The 20,392-nt window shown below is 43.0% G+C and overlaps 1 protein-coding gene across 2 annotated transcripts in view; it reads left to right on the top strand.

Annotated features, from left to right (window-relative positions):
* NHLRC2 (NHL repeat containing 2) overlaps positions 1-20,392 on the top strand; it is a 731,521-nt gene that overhangs the window by 636,729 nt on the left and 74,400 nt on the right. For both annotated transcript variants that reach the window (XM_069239322.1, XM_069239323.1), the window contains exon 10: positions 1,686-1,911. In XM_069239322.1, coding sequence (XP_069095423.1) covers positions 1,686-1,911 — 226 coding nt within the window. The remainder of the gene's footprint in view (positions 1-1,685; positions 1,912-20,392) is intronic.

The raw sequence follows: 20,392 nt of genomic DNA, 5'->3' as shown, positions 1-20,392 counted from the left end.
GGGACTTTCCCTCTTTCAACTATATTGTTGCCAACTTTCTGGCTGTCAGGCATCCAATGCAAACGATTTCAGTCCATTTTAATAGATGGTGTATCCCACTCAGCGCCAGAGCTTTCCCAACTCTCACCTCTCTTGTGCTGCTCTGGCTTCCATAAGCAAGAAGAGAACTATAACCCAGCTCAAGCTCTTAGACATGGAACTGGTGTCTAAAACATTTGCCTCATTAGCAGTATTTGTTGTGCTGTGCACTTGAAGGCATTAATGCACCAGGGTTTCTCAGAGATATATATTTCTTAAACCTGGATAACCGCGTTGCAATCCTGCGTTAACATTTTCCAGTGCAATTTTGGTGCATAGTGGAAACTTCGTGGTTCGAAGACTCTTTCTATTTCCCCTCATATATCTCTTTTTCTATTTTAATCACTTTTTATAATTTTTCAACTTAGAAAACATACCATTGGGTGCGTTGGTGTTGATATCAAACCGTTCAGCCCTTACCCTATTCTTTAGAGGAATGTGAGGAATTTTGGCTTCTACACAGTCATAATTAAATCATGTGCAAGTTTTCAAACGTTGTGGAGTACCCTATAATGGTTTTAATCGAACAACGTTACGTTTGCTTTAACAACCTCATGATGTTCCAATAAAAGAAAAAGGGCTGTAAGGCTACGTTACAGTATGTGCAACAGGTCTGTGATATTATCACCAAGCAGCTCTAGCAAAACTCATTGCACTGCTAGACATCCCCATGGGATAGCACTAGAGGTATTCAACACTTTGATAGGGGCATTTGTAACAAACACCAGTGGAGCAGGCAGCATACATATACATAGTACATGGAATGACAAATTTGAAGGTTTGTGGACGCTTTCAACTTGTACAACAATTTCAGAACCTAAACTATGTGAAATATTTCTTCCTGGGGAAATAATATATACAGATATTACTGACATGTCAGAAATTTGTAAATTGATCTTCGGCGATCCTCTGAAAGAAACCTTGCATTAGAGGAATAATAAGCATGCATATATACTAAATTAGGGATTGAAATCTTCACATCAACTAATGGATAAATGATTGACTGCAGTCAGAGCCCTTAGGGTTATCTCAAAGACCAGCAGCAATACATGAATAGAAAAGGGTGCCACAGCCAGCTATAAAGAGATTGAGCCACCCCTGCCCACTAGCAGTCCATTGCTTTCATTGGAACCAGTGGGTCTATGACTACAAGTACGGGAGCTGAATTATGGAGCGATTCCTTGATTCTGCTCTGTGCTACTTGGTATAATTAGAGCGAACCTGGTGCTCATAGCATGCCCTGACCCTGAGCACATTGGGCTTTACACAATTTAATGTTGAGGGGATTGCTAAGCATTGGATTAGTTGCAGTAACAAGGCTACAGCTTTTCAAACATGTTGAATCCTTGACACAGTTTACAGTAAGATTGGTGGAGAAGGCCAATTCTCATTAAAATAAGTGGCCATGTGAGCCTGGTTAGCGGTCATGAGTTTATCTTCCTAATACTTTCGATCGTTTGACAGGACAACTGCTCATTATGAAGATGTATTTGATTAAAGTAATGTATTTAACTTGATTTTGGTAGTGTATTTAGCTTGAATATACTAATTTATTTAACTTCTGGAGGGCCATGCAAGCTAATGCTTTCATTTGATATTTTTTCCAGCTGCCTATACTGAAGCCTGAAGTGTTTGATGTAGTTGACACCCCTATGCTGTCCAAACGTCAGCAAGTAAAAGCACCAAAGCTGCCTAAATCTACTCCAAGTGCTCTTCTTGCCCCCTTGACCGTGTCGCCTGGCCAGACTCTCCAGTACTCTCTACAGCTAACCCTTCCAGCAGGGGCTGAGTTGACTGCGGGAGCTCCAAGTTTCTGGCTACTCTCAGCAGAAGGTGAGTGCTGTGGATGTTTTAGCACAGATTAAATCTATCTGGTGTTTTAACAACCATTGTTTTCGTGATTTGCTTTAAACGTCTTGTTCGAAACAAAAAGCAGTAACCTTTTTGATAGAGTACTCACTTAAATGTATTGGTCTCTTGTGCCAATGTTAAGATGATTACATATAATTATATTTACAAAGAGAGGCATTCTGGGCGCCTTGTAAGTGTGCTCACGTATAAGGTTAGAAAGTTGATTTGTAGGGTGGATAGAAATCTAGTAAAGTCAAGACTTAAGATGGTTTCCGAAACACTGCTAATCATTAGAGGGTAAATGGCCCAGATGTACTATTCACTATCGCAAACAATGAATGTGCAATTTGCACACCAAGGGCCAGATGTAGCAAAGGTTTCTACCCATTCTGTGTCTATGGGAAAAAGTGTTTGTACATATGGCCCCAAGTTGTTTGCAAGTAAGAATGGAATTTGTGTTGAAGTAATAGGTCACATCACTAATTGTCCATTCTCGGGGTGGGGATGAGTTGCTGAGCGGGCACAAAATTACCAGACTAATGAATATTAATTAGGCATGTCACAAATGTCACAATATGCGATCTCCCCCACACCCACCAATCACCGACATCTATCTAGGTCCGACTGGGACAAAAAATGGGCCCAGGAAACAAAATAGATGAGTTCCCCCTTTTAGCAAAGCATATATCTAAAAATTTGATAATATCAAGGAAATTAACACAAATACCGCCCCCCCAGTCATAAAACGATCCCACAACTGCTACAAAACTGGTCCACATAATGATCTGGCACACCAGCCCATCAGGCAGTTGCTTATTGACCTATAGGCCAGTTTGACCCTGGACCCCTTTATGTTCGGCTTTGAAAGCTGAGATGGAAGCCTAAAAGGGATTGCAGACCTCCGTCCCAACAATTGCTATCCCAAAGAGGAAACATTTTTTTAAAGCAACTGCAGAGATGGATGCCTGCAAGCAATTGCGTACCTCCATTCCTGCATTTTCTTTCGCATACAGTGAACATTTTTTTTAAGCATCCCGTGTTCATTTAAGGAACAGGCACTACTTCAAAAAAGGTTTCCTGTTTCAGAACCTGAAGGGGAGTCAGGTGGAAGCGGGGAAAGACAGCAGTCCTTAGGTCCAAGCTGCCTGAAAGAATTCCCAAAGTGGAGGATTTCCCATGAGGACAGCTTCGCCTTTGCGAGCCAACTATCGCCCCTTCTTGGGGTCAGTAAATGTTGCATGGTTAACAACCACAACTGTGTCTCACAACATTGATACATTTCGTTCTGCATCATAACTAGGAGGAGAATGCCCCCATCACTTTTCTTTCTGTTTGCCAATAGCCCTTTTGCAGTTGCACACTCTTTGAGTTTGAAAATCACAGGGTTTGTGATTGCAAGAAGGCTTTACACGTCTGGCCCTCAGACCTTAGTTCTAAAAGTAAAGAACTACTAGGAGAGACACACAGGTGCTTCTTTTGGAAGTCAGTAAGGATGCAGAAAATGTAGGCAAAACATTATAGAGAGTGATTGTATTCTCTTTGATCAGACTTCACATTAATCATTTCAGCACTTCAAAATTGAAACTTTTAGAAAAAGAGAAATAGTCAATTTTTAAAAAAATCGAAAAATGGGAAAATAATCTGGAAAGAGGGGATCAGGAGAACAAATGTAGAAGAAAGAAGGGACAAGGAAGAAAGATAGTACTCGATGATATAGGAGAAAATGGAACAACTAGTCAAAATAAAAAGGAGAGAGTGTAAAACATGGTAAAAAAGAAAAAAGACAACTGTAGATGAAAATGAGTACTGAAATTAATAAAAGACAAACATGGCAAACAAGAAAGGTAAGTAAAATACTTAAAGTAGGAACAAGTCTACAAAGCTAAATAAAACAAATATAACAAGTAATAAGGTGCATTTCTTGGCTATTCAAGCATATGATTTTTGCTGTTACCAGCTAGGAATTTTGACAAGCTTAATTTAGGAGCTAGCACTATTGCCCTACCACTCTCCAAAATGTACCCCTTGCACAATGAGCACAATTGCCATCTCAGTATTCACTATTGCCCTCGCATATACAGTCCAATTGCCATCCCAGTAATCATAATTGCTAACCAGTGTGGAAGCCCTGGAGCCCTTTGTCCCACAACCTCCTGCCTTGCTCATCAGAGGCATGATCTCTTTGACTAGTGAACATGCCGTGACATACCCAGTTTATGACTGGGTATGTCTGTTTAACTAGCATAGCTCTATGAGCATTAGAGAGTTGTTTGTCTAAGAACTTTCGTAGTTGAATAGATGATGAATCAAAAGATAAGGGTACAAAGGTGGTTTGCAGTTGTAAAGCCTGAATTTCAACAAATAACTTGCTTCATGGGCGCAAATACATTTTTCAAGAGTACAAAAGCCATTTTGCTAGTAGGGAACGTTTTTCTGATTTGCAAAATGCTTTTTATGGCCATTTCTGAATCGCAGAGGGCTTGAAAAAGGCACAAATGTATGTATTAATGGTTTGAGACCGCAGACCCAGTTTGAACTGACCTAGGGTGGCTATGGATTCGCAAGTTGAAGTTGTCAGGGTGGGTCATCTTCCCCTTGTGAATCCTGAACTACCTTTAAGGGAGCAGAGAGTCACCCATTGGACCACTGCATGCAGGTCGGTGTATTATCTATGTGAAAACATGTTTTTTTTTAAAGTTATGGACGTTTGCTGTCCCTTGCAGGCCTTCACCTCTACACTGAAAGTCATGAAGAAAGGGCCCAAAATCATCACTATAGGTGATGTAGTTTGTTTACCAACCTCCTGCGAATATACATTTTTCTATGTCATTGATTATTGCGTCCCTTGCATCACAAAATGAACTGCAGATCACAAACTAGTCAGTGTGCATTTTGCACATACTTGTTTTCAAACTATACTTTGTACATCCGTCCCCAAGACCTCTTTCCATGAATGCATGCAATGTTTTTTTTTCTTCCATTTTATCTCGGAGCTGTTCAAAGGAATAATAGTCATCAGATGAGCCACAAAACTGTGGAATCTAAATGTACAGGGGTCAGATTTTGTTTAAAGGTCTTCTATGCGTTGAGAAAACATTGTTTTACATAATTTCAGGTTGGGGGAGTTAGTTGGGTGGGCAGCAGACCATGGAAATCAGGAATGCACAATCGGCATTAATGGTAGGGGATGAATGATGAATGACTTTATACTTTTTTAAGCCACCTTTTGATAGAGAGCATGTTAGTTGTGCATTCTGGTCTGTGAATCGTGTTAGCTGATTTTCTTTTGTGGAAGGGAGGTATTTAGGCCTCTCTACAAACCTGGGAGTTGGACACAAAAGAGGGTCTTACTTTTCCTGCCGGGGAGGTGACGCTCACTTCTTCCCTCCTGGCAGAGGAATTAATGACCTTAACTCCCTGGGTGTTTTCTTACTGTACGAATGGGATATTGGTTATTATTCTTGCCGGTGGCCTCTCTGCGTCGCCCAGCCATCCCAGGCAAGGAAATATGTGTCAGAGGCCAGGCCCTAATAGGGAGACATTGGCCTGCCGACCCTATGGTAGATGTGCTGCCGGTCAGATGTTTCAGATGTGAAAACCAGCTGAGGCTCAGTTTTTGGAAACTCAAAGGTTACCCCACCGATAGATGAGTCGGGGAACCGCAGGTTTGATTAGTCGGGAGTCCCACAGATTTATGACGGTGACTGAGAGGTTACCAAACATTAAATGACCTACAAAGTGCTAAATATACAAGGAGAGGATGTGCTTTAGGGCCAGAGCTGCTGACTTTGGAACTAGTGAACCAGGCTCCAGTCTCAGTATCAACTCAACATCCCCTGATTCTGGACAAATCATTTAATCTAACCATGCCTAAGAAATTAATCTACCTCGTGTAATGTAACTGATGCTCATTTAAAGAGCATCTATACCTTCTGGCAGAGTTCACCCTGTACAAAACTGCCAACAAAAAAATATACCTTCTAGTTGGGAGTCTCTGATACTCGGAGAGAGGATATATGCCTTGTGCATATACTTGAAGACTTGCTGTCAAGGAGCAGATTAGATTACCTATGGAACACATTCAACATCATCTCCTAATGACATATTCAAAATAGATAGGGACAACATCTCCTTAAAACAGCCGACCTGTATATTTCTAAACTATCTTATAACAGCAGCATTAAAGCAGCATTGGCAATAGTGTAACATTTTTGCTGTGTTGCTGGTGTTGTCACTACAGGCGCTGTTATATTCTGCGGCACAGAAGTGAATGACACAAAAGTACAAGTCTTTTTTTTTAAAGGCTGTCAATTTTCCAACTTGTCATGCAGTGAAGGCGATCCGTTTCTTGCTCCTAAGAAAGGTTCCCTGTGGTACTTCGACAACCCCTACCTTGGACAAAATCTCACCGAATCCATTTCAGACTCTGAATTGCACAACCTCTCTGATCGACAGGAACATGGGCTGCTCCTTTGTCATTGGTACAGAAACTCAAAGCCTTGGTTCACTGCCATTCAACACAGTATTAGCTACTTCCTTTGATAGTTTGGCCTATTGGCAAGAGAAGGGGCGTCTTTGTGTTTCTGAGTATCTGTCATAGTCATTGCATGGACCCTGTAAGGGTAAATCAGTACACCCAGACATTTCTTGACATCCTATAAGTGATACCATTTGCAAGCCATTCTGCTTATCTCCCTGATCTCCCACAGGAATAATTGGGCTAGTGCCAGAAAATAATCACAGTGAGGAACTGTACAGTGCTTCTTGTGATAATGTATGCAGATGCAGTGTCCAGTGTCTCTTTCCTCTCTTCTAAGGCAATCACTAACTGCATAACCAAGTTCTATTTCGGTTGTGTCTCAAGGTATTTTATGGTGATGTACTGGCATCTTGTTTTGAAACTGGCCCTCCTAATCTAATGGAGGCACCCCTCACTCACAATGTCATGAATTTCTCTTTGCAGCACACAGCAACAAGCAACATATGAAATGCAGAACACGTTGGATACCCTTACTGCTAAGTCCTTAGCAATAATCTCCTCAACACTGTGCCTGCATTTTACACAGGCCCATTCAATGAAATATTATCCACATGCAAAGCTTAGAGACATGGAGAGCTAATTTGAGTCTTCACCCAAATTCATTTGGGGTAATTTGCCCCCCCCGCCCCTTTGAAACTTTCTAGGAAATGCCACCAGCAGCAGCACATTAAGCCTCTACAATCCTCAGATGGCGCTGCTTCCTCACTCTGTCTCTTCCCCCATTCCCTTCTGTCTTCACCCCCTTTGGTGCTGACATAGACGTCACGCTCGGAGGCAACCATGCAGCCACCCTTGAAAGATTCTAAGAGATGCCGTCACTGGCAGATTCAGTTTCTGTGGATTGCTGGAGCATCCAGCTAATCTGTAAGAGATGCTCCCACCTTTCCTCTCCATATCTTAGGCCACCCTCCTTCCATCATGACGTGCTCCCCATCACGTGCATCAGTTTTAAGAGGCAGAGGTCCTTGCTAGGCCTGGGGTAATTTAAATTATGCCAGTGTAATTTGCATAATTTCTCGACTTCACATTACTCTTGTCACACGAAACTCCCCGAGAGTTTGGACACCTGTGTCTGGGGCAGACGAGTAGGGGAATTTAGTACGGGCAGTAAAGGATACAATCTCAACAGTCTGCAAACTTAGCATGAGTAGAAAAAACTTATAAGGATTTTTTTCTTACGACTCTCACCCACCGTATTAGTGCATACTTCATCATGGGTCTCATCCTGGTCCCTATAAACAAGGGTGGGCTCTGCCATGTTCCAGGTAGTACTTTAGGATATTTCCTGATGGGGTTTTAGTATATAGAAATACCGTAGGAACACCAGATTTTTCTTTCCTATTTTTGTCCTTGGTATGATTAAAAAGGTATTTTACCTGGATATCTTAGAGTACCTTATCCTCCCTACATTCTATTTTATATAGTTAACATGTTTCAGCCCTAGTATGAACAGTCACTTAGAATCCTGTAGTTTCATCAGGACAGGTCTTATCCCATATGGAGTTTGTTATTACAAGTTGATGTTCCCTTAATGTCAGTCACACTCACTGTAATTAGATATTACAGTACATAAAAACATGTGGGCCTATTTGCCAAAAAACAAGAAACACACATTAGTGCCTATAAACGAAGTAAGAATATGAATGAGTTATGATTTCCATCATGCTCCTTTTTCATCCCTTAGTATGTACATTTGAGAAGCAATATGTACATTTACACAGAACCCTAGCATGCAGTCAAATGCTTGAGAAATGTCGAGATGCTGGCTAGTGACTTGCGCTCTTATGACAGACTACATGTAGAAAAACGTGGCACACTACACAGCCGATCAGGCGACGCAATATTTTCCAAATGTATCCATCACTTCTCAGTCATTTAAACATGCTTACTCTGTAAGCAAGATAACACTTATCTCTTCTGAGCAGCAACAAAGAAGGAGAGAAGGAAGATGGCTGCCTAGTTTAGGATCATATAATGGATTGGAATGTTGAAGTTCTGTACTAAGTTCTAAATGTTAGTTCAAGTTGCTGCTATGTGAGTTGGCAATAAAAAGGTTATGCATAATATTGGCCTCCGTGCCTTGCTATAAAATTATGATTTTGGCCAGTGTCGGTAAAACTGGAAACACTTTTCTTACACCACGCAGCAAAGCAAAGCAGAGACCAGCCACTTTGTTTACATGCTTTTCAAATGAGAGATTGCATCAAACGTAATACCAAGTATGCGAACAGCATCAGAGGAGCATATCTCGGCTTCTGACGGAAGAAGCCCGAAGTTGTGGTATAACAATGGCAAGGTCTTAGACGGCAAGCAGCAAATCAGTTTTATCCCAATTTACTTTTAAGGAATTAATGTTCATTCACTTTGCAGTGTCAATCAATCAAGTCTGAAAGAAGGTAACCAGTTCTTGCTGATTGAGAGATAAGATCAGTTGTGTATCCTCAGCATAATTAACAACAGAGATGTTATGTCTTCTTATTAAGTCAATCAGGGACTTCATGTAAATATATCTTGACGCCCTTGCACCTTCTATTAGAAGTCAGAGTGGGGGCATGGGGTTGAGTTCCGCTTCACTTTTTTATGTTTGCACTTGTACTTTGAGCAGGAAGTGGAGCAGTTGCAGAAACTGCTCAGGACCGATACCAGGCCTGCAACTTTGAGCAGGATCTACTCGAAGGCCGTAACTTTTTTCTTGTATTCGGGATGCTAGACCTGACAGCCTTAGGGTGGTTTCCCCCAATTGTTTGCCTGCCTCCCTTCATTTTCTGACCTTGTTTTTGCTGGTTTTAGTATTATGTGCACTTTAAGGCTGCTAACCAGTGCTAAAGTGCCTGTGATCTCTCCCCTAAATCATGGTAACATTGGCCTAAACCCAATCCCAACTATCATATTTAACTTACTTATAAGTATCTAGTAAAGTGCACTACACGTGCCAGGGCCTGTAAATTAAACAATTGTCAATCTATATAACCCAATTAATTACAAAGGGGTACAATATTAAGTTCACATAAATACAGTTGATGGCATTTCAACCCTCCTATCGATGAGGGGTCTAATAATGGGATTGTGCTATTTTATATTATGTATACAGATATTGTTTGTTAAGGAATATTGTTTCTTAAAAATACTAGTGGGCCAGCAGCACCTACTGTGCCACCCACCCCAGTAGCCCCCAAACCATGGCTCAGGGATGCCATTGCAGAGCCTGTTTGTGCAGTTTTACTGCCATCTCGACCCGGCATTTGAAACCCTTTGCCAAGCCTTAAACTCCCCTTTTATTGCATATAAGTCATCCCTAAGGTCGCCCCCTAGGTATCCAATAGGGCATGGTGCAGTGTAAATAAAAGGTAGGTCGTGCACTTTTAAGTTTTGCACGTCATGATATTGAAAACTCCCTCATTCATTTTTCACTACTGTGAGGCCTGCCCCCTCATAGGTTAACATTGAGAATTTCTTATTATACTTTTAAGCTAGCTGTAATTCCTGATGAGAAGGAGCAGCTAAGTCTTGTTTCATATAATTGGAATGGTAATGATAAACCCTCTTTACTGGTAAAGTTGGATTTAACATTACTATTTTAGAAATGCTACTTTTAGAAAGTGGACATTTCTCCGCTCTTGCAGCTCTGTGTGCTCGCAGCCTTTCTCCAATACACATCGGGGTGGAAACAGCTTTAATTTGTGCATTTCCTCTAGACAGCCACAAACACAGGGAGGTTAGGCGTGTGAGCACTTATCTGCATTCTGGTGGCTCTTCCTGGGCGGGAAGGGAGGGAAGGGCTGGATAGGCAGTGCCTGTCCCCACACAAAGGACTAATTTCCAGCTACTGATAGTTTGGAGCCAGGGTTGGAAAGAAAGGACCTCTGTGCACTTCAAAGAACCTTCTTTGAAGTCTCCCCCACTTCAAAGGCACAACTAGTAAGTAAGTAATGGGTCTCTGATCCCATCAAATCAGTACACTCCACAACCTGTGACAAAGAAAGGACTGCTTGGCTGCTTAAAGGGCTGCCATTCTGCTGGATCCCTGCCTTACTGGACTTTTGCCTTGTTGAGCTGCCCTGCTGCTTGCCGTTCCCATGCACGGATGAGAAGGACTGGACTTGCATCACTTGAACCCAGAGTGAATCCAAGAACTTCCTGGCTTGCCTCCTGTTTTCTGAAGTCTTAGGGACACAAAAGACTTCCAACAATCCTGCTACAGCCTGTGGACTCTGTCAACTGTGAGTCCTGCCCTGCCAAGTGGTGCCAGCCAGGTGCTGGGCCCTTGAAAGTGGATTTTTCTGGCTGCTCCTGCAAAGAACTGTGCATCAACTTCATTGTGCCGATCAGAACCGACACATCACCTTCACCGTTGATGCTTAACTACTGCATTACAGATGCTGCGAGGATCTAGGGCACTGCATCACCATCATCATCACCCCGGTGCTGCAAGAATTGGAGCACTGCATTGCTGACCACGCAACACATCATCCCCTCTACATGGCCTAGAATTGACGGATCACCTCCATCCTCTGGATTGATGCCAACACATCGCTTCACTGGTTTTTTCATCACGGACCCAGAACAAACACATCAACATAGTTGTGCCAATCTAATGCAATACATCTCTAGGAGCAAGGTACTTTTGCTCGGTGGGCCCTGCATGGGTCTTATAGCCAGCCTGCACTCAATTGCCGTCGGACTGAACTTTTTATTTTGGCCCATCTAGTGTGACCAGATAGCCCCAGTTGGCGCTTTCTGCTTCTAAACACTACAGTTTAATTAATCCTTTAAAAATGTATCCTTTAAAAATTCAGATCTCGACTTCTACTTGTTGGATGTTTGTCGTTGTAGTCTTGCTTTGTTCACTAAATTAAGATCTATTTTTCTAACCTGGTGTGGGTTATTTTTTGTGTTGTTTTCATTGTTTTATTGCTTGAAGTGTTGCACAAATACTTTGCACATTGCCTCTTAAGCCTGACTGCTCTGTGCCAAACTACCAGAGGGTGAGCACAGGTTAAATGTTCCTGTGTATCTGACTTATCCTGACTAGGATTCTGGTTCTTTCTGGAGAGGGTGCATACCTCTGCACCCATGCATGATTTCTAACAGGGAACATACTACAACTTCACCTCTCAGTCTCAAATTATCTTCAGGTGCATTAGGGCACATTTAGCACATTACTCTGAGGTATGTCCTGAGCCCACTCACCACAAGTGTACTTTGTGCTGGTCTGTGGTTTGCATCTGCTTCCTGGAGTCAGTCAGTTGTCTCTGATGGGACATAATTCCCTAGCACATTGTGGAAAAGAGTTTTTGTGAAGTCGGCAAAAAATGACAAGTCAGGAGTGAAGCTCCGGATCAACATCAGAAGATGTGGAAAGAACGTAACAGATGTCATCCCGCTGCTGCATGACACCACCTAGTGTAAAATATACACATAAATGCAGACAGGGCAGACAAATGCCTTAAAGCGAGAGATCATGCTGTGCATGAGTCCAGGCGACTCGCAGAATGTCAGAAAGGCGGGATTTAAAAAGATCTAGACCTTCTGATTCACACCATTCGGTAAAGATTATCCAACAACAAACCTAGTAGAGTTTCATAGTGGATTACCTGGCTGCTAATGTAATGTCTGGGGTTTTAGCATCTGACCATCCTTCTGCAAGGGTAGGTCCGCACTGTGGGAGACAGGAAGCAGTGGACAAACGATGAGTGGCAACAGATTGGAGTACCAAATCCTCCTTGCCTAATCTGGGTCAGACAGGATCAGCTGTGCTCGATCCTCCAGCAACTTTCACAGGACTTCTTTCTGAACCTTAAGGCACCCCCATGGAACCATTTCAAGGGACGTGAATGGTGCAAAACTGAGGACACAACCTGTTCTGGACCATGGCAAAGAGACCCACATGTGGAAATCCCAATCTGCAGATCACCTGTATCACATGAAATTCCACTTCTAGTCGTTCAAGAAGAAGGAAATGAAAGGGTCTGCTTTCACATTAACGGAACCCGAACCCGCAAGATAAGCTACCCTGATGATCCTAGAGTGAGCCACTTCATACTATTTCCTAAATGGGTTTGCACCAGTCTTCCAACTACTTTTCCTCTGAAATAGTAACCTACTGACCACTTAGGTTTGCCCTCATCCACACATGCCCAGCCAGTAGTGGGGGTAGGATTCAGCTCTCCTTCCCAAGTTGGCTATCCATCACATTCAACACATGAATCTTGCAAATTGTTCAACAGGCTACACCCTACCTTTTCTCTCCTCCACAAGCAATATCCCTCCAACACTAGAACAAATGTCAGCAGAGCATCTGTTCATCCTCCTGCATGAGGATATACCTATTGCTCTCCAGTGGTGCCATAGAAAGGGAACCAGACTCAGCGGAAGACAAGAGTTGTTATTCTCACTATTTCGTTATCCAAAATAGAACAGGGGCCCCAGGCCTATCTTGAACCTCTGACCCCTAAACATCTTCATGCGTAAGTAAACTGCTCACATTGGCTGAGATCCTATCTGCTCTGGACTCAGGAGACTGGGTGGTGTCTTGGGATTTTCAGAACATGCATTTTCATGTACCTGTCTTGCAGCCCCACAGGGATTACCTGTGGTTCAAGGTGGACCAATATAATTTGCAGGTTGCTGTGCTCCCCTTCATCCTTACTAGTGCCCCCAGGTGGCCACAAAAGTGGTGGCAATAGTCACTGCCCATCTTCGAAGGTCAAGAGTTAACACCTCCTCCAAAGTTGTAATAACCCCCTATGCCATGGACCACCTCCAGACAACAGCGGAACTACTGTCATCATTGTGGTTTCCATTAATTGAGACAATTCTGAATACAGTGGCATTCAAGGTGTTTCCTCTGCAAAAATTAGTCTTGGACATTTGGCTATGATCCTAATGTACACAACTAATGGGTTCGGGGTGGTCACTTGGAGGGGGTGGGGATTAGAAGTCTCTCATCTGCAATGGAAGGCCAGCTTCACATCAACCTGCTGGAGATATGGGCCATTTGTCTGACACTGAAGGCCTTCCTATCACCCTTCAAGGGAAGGCTGGGTCATGTTCGCATGGACAACACCATCGCCATGTGGTCCTGCAACATGCAGGGTGGAGTGAGATACTGGGTCCTACATCAGGAGACTTTGTCTCAGGAGGTAGTTAGAACTCCAAGGCATCTGTCTGCTTGTCCCCCACCTGGCTGGGTCTCTGAATGCCAGAGCAGACAAACTGAACTGACTTTTTCTGTCAGATCACAAGTTGCGTTTACCACCCTAGGTGGTGCAGGGCGTCTTCCACCAATGGGTTAACCCTGACTAGATCTTTTCACCACAGTCGAGAATGCACAGTGTCCTCAGTTGTGCGTGTCAAAGTATCCATAACGACACTCACTAGGAGATGCATTATGGCTGGAATGTAACAAGGGACTCCTGTATGCCACTATCTGTTCTGTTTAGAGTTGAGAAGAAAATCAAGAACGACCAGGCCCATGAGCAGAGCCTGCAGAGGTATAAGATGGCTGCTCGATAATGTGGCTCCTCCACACATGAAATTCATTTTACATGATCCTGTGGCTGTGATTCCACAGTAGTCTGCTGCTGAAGCTCCATATGGGCTGCACCATGCAAGACTGTAGGGCGGAAAGAACACTGTGGCCCACTACAGCTTTGGACGTCATCCAATGTGCAGGCCCATTGCAATCTTTTACTTGCTCAACATGTGTCTTTCCTTAGCTGAGCTGCCCACAACCTTCTGTTGTGGTGTAGCTGAGTCTGTGGTGTAATCAGGTTTTGTTGGTAGCAGTCCCTTGGGTGGGAGGGGGGGACTTGTACCCAGACTCCTTCAAGCTGCCCATAGTACATCTGGAGACACAACATTGATCCTAAAAAACATTTGGATATTAGTGCCGAGATGCAAGTAGTACAAGCTGAACTTACTGAACTGTAACATGCTCTGGTTGTTAGTGCTGAGGTTTGCTCTTCCTCCTCATGTATTCCGACTAAGGAATTACTAATACTGGTGACTGCTCAGAGAGAATGCTGTGAATCACTATAGGCATGCCTGTTTGCTGAGACTGAGGCCTGCTTAGTTTACCAACACTGGGACTTGTGCCTTCTATCTAAGTTCTGCCTAAGATTATTATTACTACTGACTGGTAGCGTCAGAGAAGGAGAATTATAGGTCCTTATAGAATTCCCTGGGGGTTTGCACTCATGGTGGTGCTTATGTGACTGATTTGGTCGTTCCTGAGTTGACTTAGCTCTGCTCTCCTGTGGGGGAAGTTCCCTACCATTTGTTTACCTGCACTGGTGTACCATTGGAAACATTTATAAATGTCATCCAAAACTCAATTTCAACCCCAGAATGTCTGTAAGGAGGCAGGAAAGGCCCTCTGACAGATATGGGAGAGGATGACATTCAGCTTCTGCTGCAAGATATGAGGTACACTATTCAAAACATTGATAGAAAGGTTTACATGGTATCCTCTGCATGCATTGTATGTAACAAAGACTTGATAAGCATGCTACCAGGCTCCATTTTTTTATAACATTGTGTTCCAGAGATTGAGGATGAGGCAGTCTCTAACAAGGACATCGAAACCAGTTTGAGCAAGGAACTCGGACATGCACACAAAAAATGAGGATCTTGAGGCCAGACCTCAGAGCAACAACATAAAGATCCTTGGGGGGTGCTTGATTCCACCAATACTGGAAACCTGGAATTATATGTAGAAGCCTTGCTTGTGGACATGCTGAGCAGCAACACTGTTTCTGCTATGTTTTTGGTGGAGTGAGCACACCGATTGTGGACCCTGAGACCTGTCCCTTGGGCCCCTCCTAGACCAATCATTGCGAGACTCCTTAAATATAGGTATTGTGATGCAGGGCAAGATCCAGACCCAGAGGGGGGAATTATTAAATCTGTGTTCCTTGGTAGGCAACCAAATAATATTTTTGAATGTGTAGAGCCCCAACTATATTAACCCACAGTTTTTCAGGGAGGCGCAAAATCATGTAATTAATTAAGCAATCATGTGATACAGTGATGTAGGAAGGTAATTTTAATTGTACACTTAACCTCAAATTTGACAGAGCTGGTGGCACACCTAGAAAACCATTCCTTGTGGCCAAGGTAGTCAAAAACATTATGGCACAAGAATACCTTGTAGATACAAGGAGGCATAGGAATCTGAACAGCTCAGATTTCACATATAATCTGCAGTCCATGACCATATTTTCATATTGATTTTGCCCTACACTCTAGGGATGCCATTTCACATGCCAAGTCTTGTGCACACCCTACCCACACATACTCAGATCGTTCACCATATTTTTTTTTAGAATTAGGCATGCTTGATCTACACCCGTCTAGTCACACATGTTGATTAATCTCTGATGCATTGTTACAAATGGTATTCAAAGATGAGACCAGGTCTGCTATTACAAAATACTTTAGCATTATTATAGGTTTGGTGAATGGTTTGAGATGATCTGTGAAGCTGCTGAAATGTATATTCGAAGTATCAGTACTTCAAGCTGGGATCCTGAAATCGATTCAGCATAGTGTAGCAAAACTTGAAAATGAGATAGCTGAGCACAAAAGGTGTGTGGTCCCCTGCTGTTAGTATAGGCCACCTTCTTTACTCAATACATACATCAAGATCTTATACAAAATCCATATGAATGATATCACCCTCATTCCTGTCTGGTCTAGTTCTTCCAAAACAATCAAGCTTCATTCCTGGCAGGCCAGTCGCTCATAACCGTCAGACTTTCTTTGGCATTGTGTCACAACCTAACCTTGAAATAAATGCGGTCTTCTTGGATGTGAAGAAGGCCTTTAATTCTGTTGTATGGGAATACATTTTTTTCAGTTCTAGCCAAAATAGTGGTAGACGAAGTTATTCTTTGTCTGGTACGATTGTTATATTACTGACCCTATAACCAGGATCTGAGTTAATGGCTGGATTACTGACCCAATTCCAATTTATAGGGTAAAGAGGCAGGGCTGCCTGCTCTTATTGTTACTGTATGCCTTAGTGTCTGGACCGCTGGCTTGCGCTCTCAAAGACACACAAAGAGGGGGCTTAGATTTCTTGGCCACAAACCAATGATATCTGCATATGGTGCTCTCCTACTGTACAGGAGAAATCTTGTTGTTAATTTCCTGCAGTGATCTGGGAGATTTTCTGTCATGGTTGAAAATGAATAGGAATAAATACCAAATTTTTGTTTGATTGAAGCTACGACACAGTGTTTAGTAGCCTTTCCACTTAGATGAACACTGAATCCCGTGCGATACATAAGGGTTATGATCCACAGAAGCCCGGAGGAAGTGTTTTGCAGCAAAATACGGGGTGGTCATGGACAAGCTAGCAGATGGTATAGAGTAATGGATCAAACTTCCACTATATCTGGCTGGAAGAGTGGCTGTCATGGAGATATTCATTCTGCCTTGAATGTTACATCCAGAACATCCCTGTCATGTCCACTCAAGCCTTTTCTTAGCAAGCTGCGGAGCTTGCTTACTAAACTTGCCTGGGCTAGTAGGCAGTCCATAATCACATGGCTCACACTAAATCGTTCATATGAGCAGAGTGGTCTGGCTAGAACTCTACTATCCCGTAACGCAGACCCAATTTGCGTATTACTGGATACATGGCTACCAGATAACAGGTTTGAGCATTATGTTTATGAATCTTAGACTCTGATTGCCGGCTTGTTCGGTTTCTCCCGCATATCAGTCATGTGTATTAACCTACCAGACTTCACAATAAATGCATGGAGATGGCTAATGAAGAAGGGCAAATTCTCCTTGCTCTACTCAGTGGAAATGAAGACCACATAATGTGTGTCGCTGTCTGTACTTATAGAAGCGCTGTTTGGTGCTCAACTTGAAATACTCAGGGCGGTTTACATGCAGGACCTGTTTACTGAAAATACTTTTAAAACTCTTGGACAGATTAGGGAGGGTAGTCCTTCCTTGTCAGTTCTGAATGTGTTCCTCTACTATAGAATTCGGTAAGCAGTGAGTGGCTCCATGGAAGACTTGCCTACTAAATATAACCAAATATAACCTCTTTATAATACTCACATATCTGTTTCAAAAACGAGATCCTCAGCATAATATTTCTAAAACTTGTATACTTTCATGCGCCAACCAGGCACTTTTACAATAAGAGCGAGATTTGGAATGCACTATCTCTGATGCAAAGTGGCTATACTGCTGCTCATCAATTAGAAGCGTCTCTCTCAATAGCAGACATAGGCTCTTACAGTTTAAGTTCATTCAACTGTTAGATCTTGCATCCTTGGCGTAGTACCCCTAACATGTTGCCTTCTGACCTCCCGTTTTCTGACTTTATTTTTGCTGGCTTTGGGATTCAGTGCACTTTACCACTGCTGACCAGTGCTAAAACTGCAGGTGTTCTGTACATGTTGATATTGGCTTATCCACAATAAGCATATTTAATTTATTTGTAAGCCCCTAGTAAAGTGCACTATATGTGCCCAGGGCCTGCACATGAAATTCTACCAGTGGCCCTGTAGCACTGATTGTGCCACTCACTTAAGTAGCCCCTTAACCATGTCTCAGGCCTGCCACTGCAGAGCCTGTGTGTGCAGTTTTAAACTGCCATTTCGACCTCGCAAATTGCACCCACTTGCCAGGCCCAAATATTCCTTTCTACTACATATGTCACCCCAAAAGTAGGTCCTGATTAGTCCCAAGGGCAGGGTGCAGTGTATTTTAAAAGTTGGACATGTCCTTATAAGTTTAGCATGTCCTGGTAGTGAAAAACCTTTACATTAGCTTTTCACTGCTGCAAGGCCTATCTCTCCCATAGGTTAACATTAGGGTTACCTTGAAGCAACCTTTAAGTGCAACTTTCATTTGGGAAAAGATAGAAATTTAGAGTTTGCTCTCTCTGGTCTCTGGACTCACAATCACAACTGATGGTGAAGTTAGATTTTAAATTGTAGGTCTGAAAATGCCACTTCTAGAATGCTGGCAATTTCTTACTTTAACGATTGTGTGCTTCTGTCTGTCTCTGAATACACTTCTGGGGTGGTTGTCAGCTGGGCTTTGGGCATTCTCTCTAGACAGTTGCCCACAAAGGGAGCTGGGGTGACATTTGCATACTGATGGTCCATCACCAGGCTTATGGGGTCCTCCTGAGTTAGATGGGAGGAGCTGAAACATCTGAATAGGGCTGTGTATACGTACTCAACCCCAAACCCCACCAAATCATAACTTTGCTGGAACCAAAGACATTCTACCTGGAAGAAGGACTGCTGTGCTGCAGGAGGACTGCCACTTTGCTAACTGCTTTGCTCTTCTGGCCTGCTGATTGCTGTGCTGTAGGAGGGACTGCCACTTTGCTACCTGTTTTGCTTTGCTGGCCTGCTGCTTCTTGCCTGGGAGTGAGAAGGACTGGACCTGCTCTGTATCTCCTGGAATCCACGTTTCTCCAAGGGCTTGCTGGCCTGTCCCTGTTATTGCAATCTCAGGCACATCAAAGACTGCCTGGAATTCTGCTCCTGCTGCTGGACTCTGCCATCTGTCAGTTCCACCCTTGTCTGAGGTGCCAGTCCATTCCTGGGCCTTGGAAGTGATTTTTGCAGTTGTTTCTCTGAAAGAATCGATGCATCCGAGCTCTTTCACCAATCAGAACTGGCGCAGTGTCCTCCGACGCAACACATTGCTGATTCGAAAACAACGTGGGACCCTACTGCGAGGTTTGACGACAGCACAGCGCCGATCTGAGGACATCGCTGCACAGCTCGACGATGACACATTGCATACATCTCAACGGAGTTAGCTACTGACGCTGGACTAGCCTGCAAGGCTCGATACTGACACAATTTCCCAACTGCTTGGATTAGAACCGAAACATCGCCTTTGCATGACTCCTCGATGCTTGCTCCATCCAAAGTACTTTTTTAGTGGGCCCTGTGTGAGGCTTGTACCCGGCCTACCCTCCATCATATCGGCCTGAACTTTGGATTCTCTCCAGTGTAGCATAACCTCAAATAACCTTTTAGCTCTATTGACTTCTAAGCACTACATTGTAACTTATTCTTGAAAAATTGATATCTTGAGTTCTACGTATTGGATTTTTGTAATTTTGGTCTTGTTTTACTCAGCTAAATATTCTTTTTTTCTAAACTGGTGTGGAGTATTTTTGTTGTATTTTCACTGTGTTACTGTAATTTAAGTGTTGCATAAATACTTTATAAATTGCCTCTTAAATTAAGCCTGACTGCTCTGTTCCAAGCTACCAGAGAGTGAGGTTAAGTTAGGTTGTGTACCTGACTTACCCTGACCAGGATCATGGTCCCCACTTAGATAGGGTGCATACCTTTGCCAACTAGAGCTACAGTTTAAAACAACACTGTTTTTATACTCTGGCCAGTGTGCGGAAATACGGACTGATTGTGGATGTCAGCTGTCAAAGATGCAACTGGAAGTGGACTGCTTGTTTCCAGGTAAACAAATGTATTGTAACAACATTTGCACTGAAATAGGTAGAATGGCTTGTTACAGACTAGATTGGTCTCCTACGCCTGCATTTTGAGATATCAAAAATGTTCCTTTGCCTACTAGAAAATACACAACTTTGGCACTAGCTAAGCGTTGTGTCGTGATGACATAAGTGGATTCAGGATCTTATCACCTCTTATAATGCTACAGACACATTTAGTCCACTGTTACCAGCTAAATCTTTACCTTAGGACATGTGTCACCCCTTCAGCAGTACCTGCTGTTAATATCGTACAATGTAGATGTTGACTTACACATTAATGATGGCAAATATATTGAATAAGGATCAAATCATCTTCATCTCGGATTATTGTGTGCTAGGGCTAGGTGGTGCACCACAAATTACTGTGCTAATAATACTGCAGTGGTATTCTACACGTTGAGTAGGCCAGCTAC

The sequence above is a fragment of the Pleurodeles waltl genome, chromosome 6 (assembly GCF_031143425.1).
Source record: "Pleurodeles waltl isolate 20211129_DDA chromosome 6, aPleWal1.hap1.20221129, whole genome shotgun sequence".
Classification (NCBI taxonomy): Eukaryota; Metazoa; Chordata; class Amphibia; order Caudata; family Salamandridae; genus Pleurodeles; species Pleurodeles waltl.
Note: the sequence above shows the minus strand (reverse complement) of the source record. Positions and strands in the feature narration are given on the sequence as shown.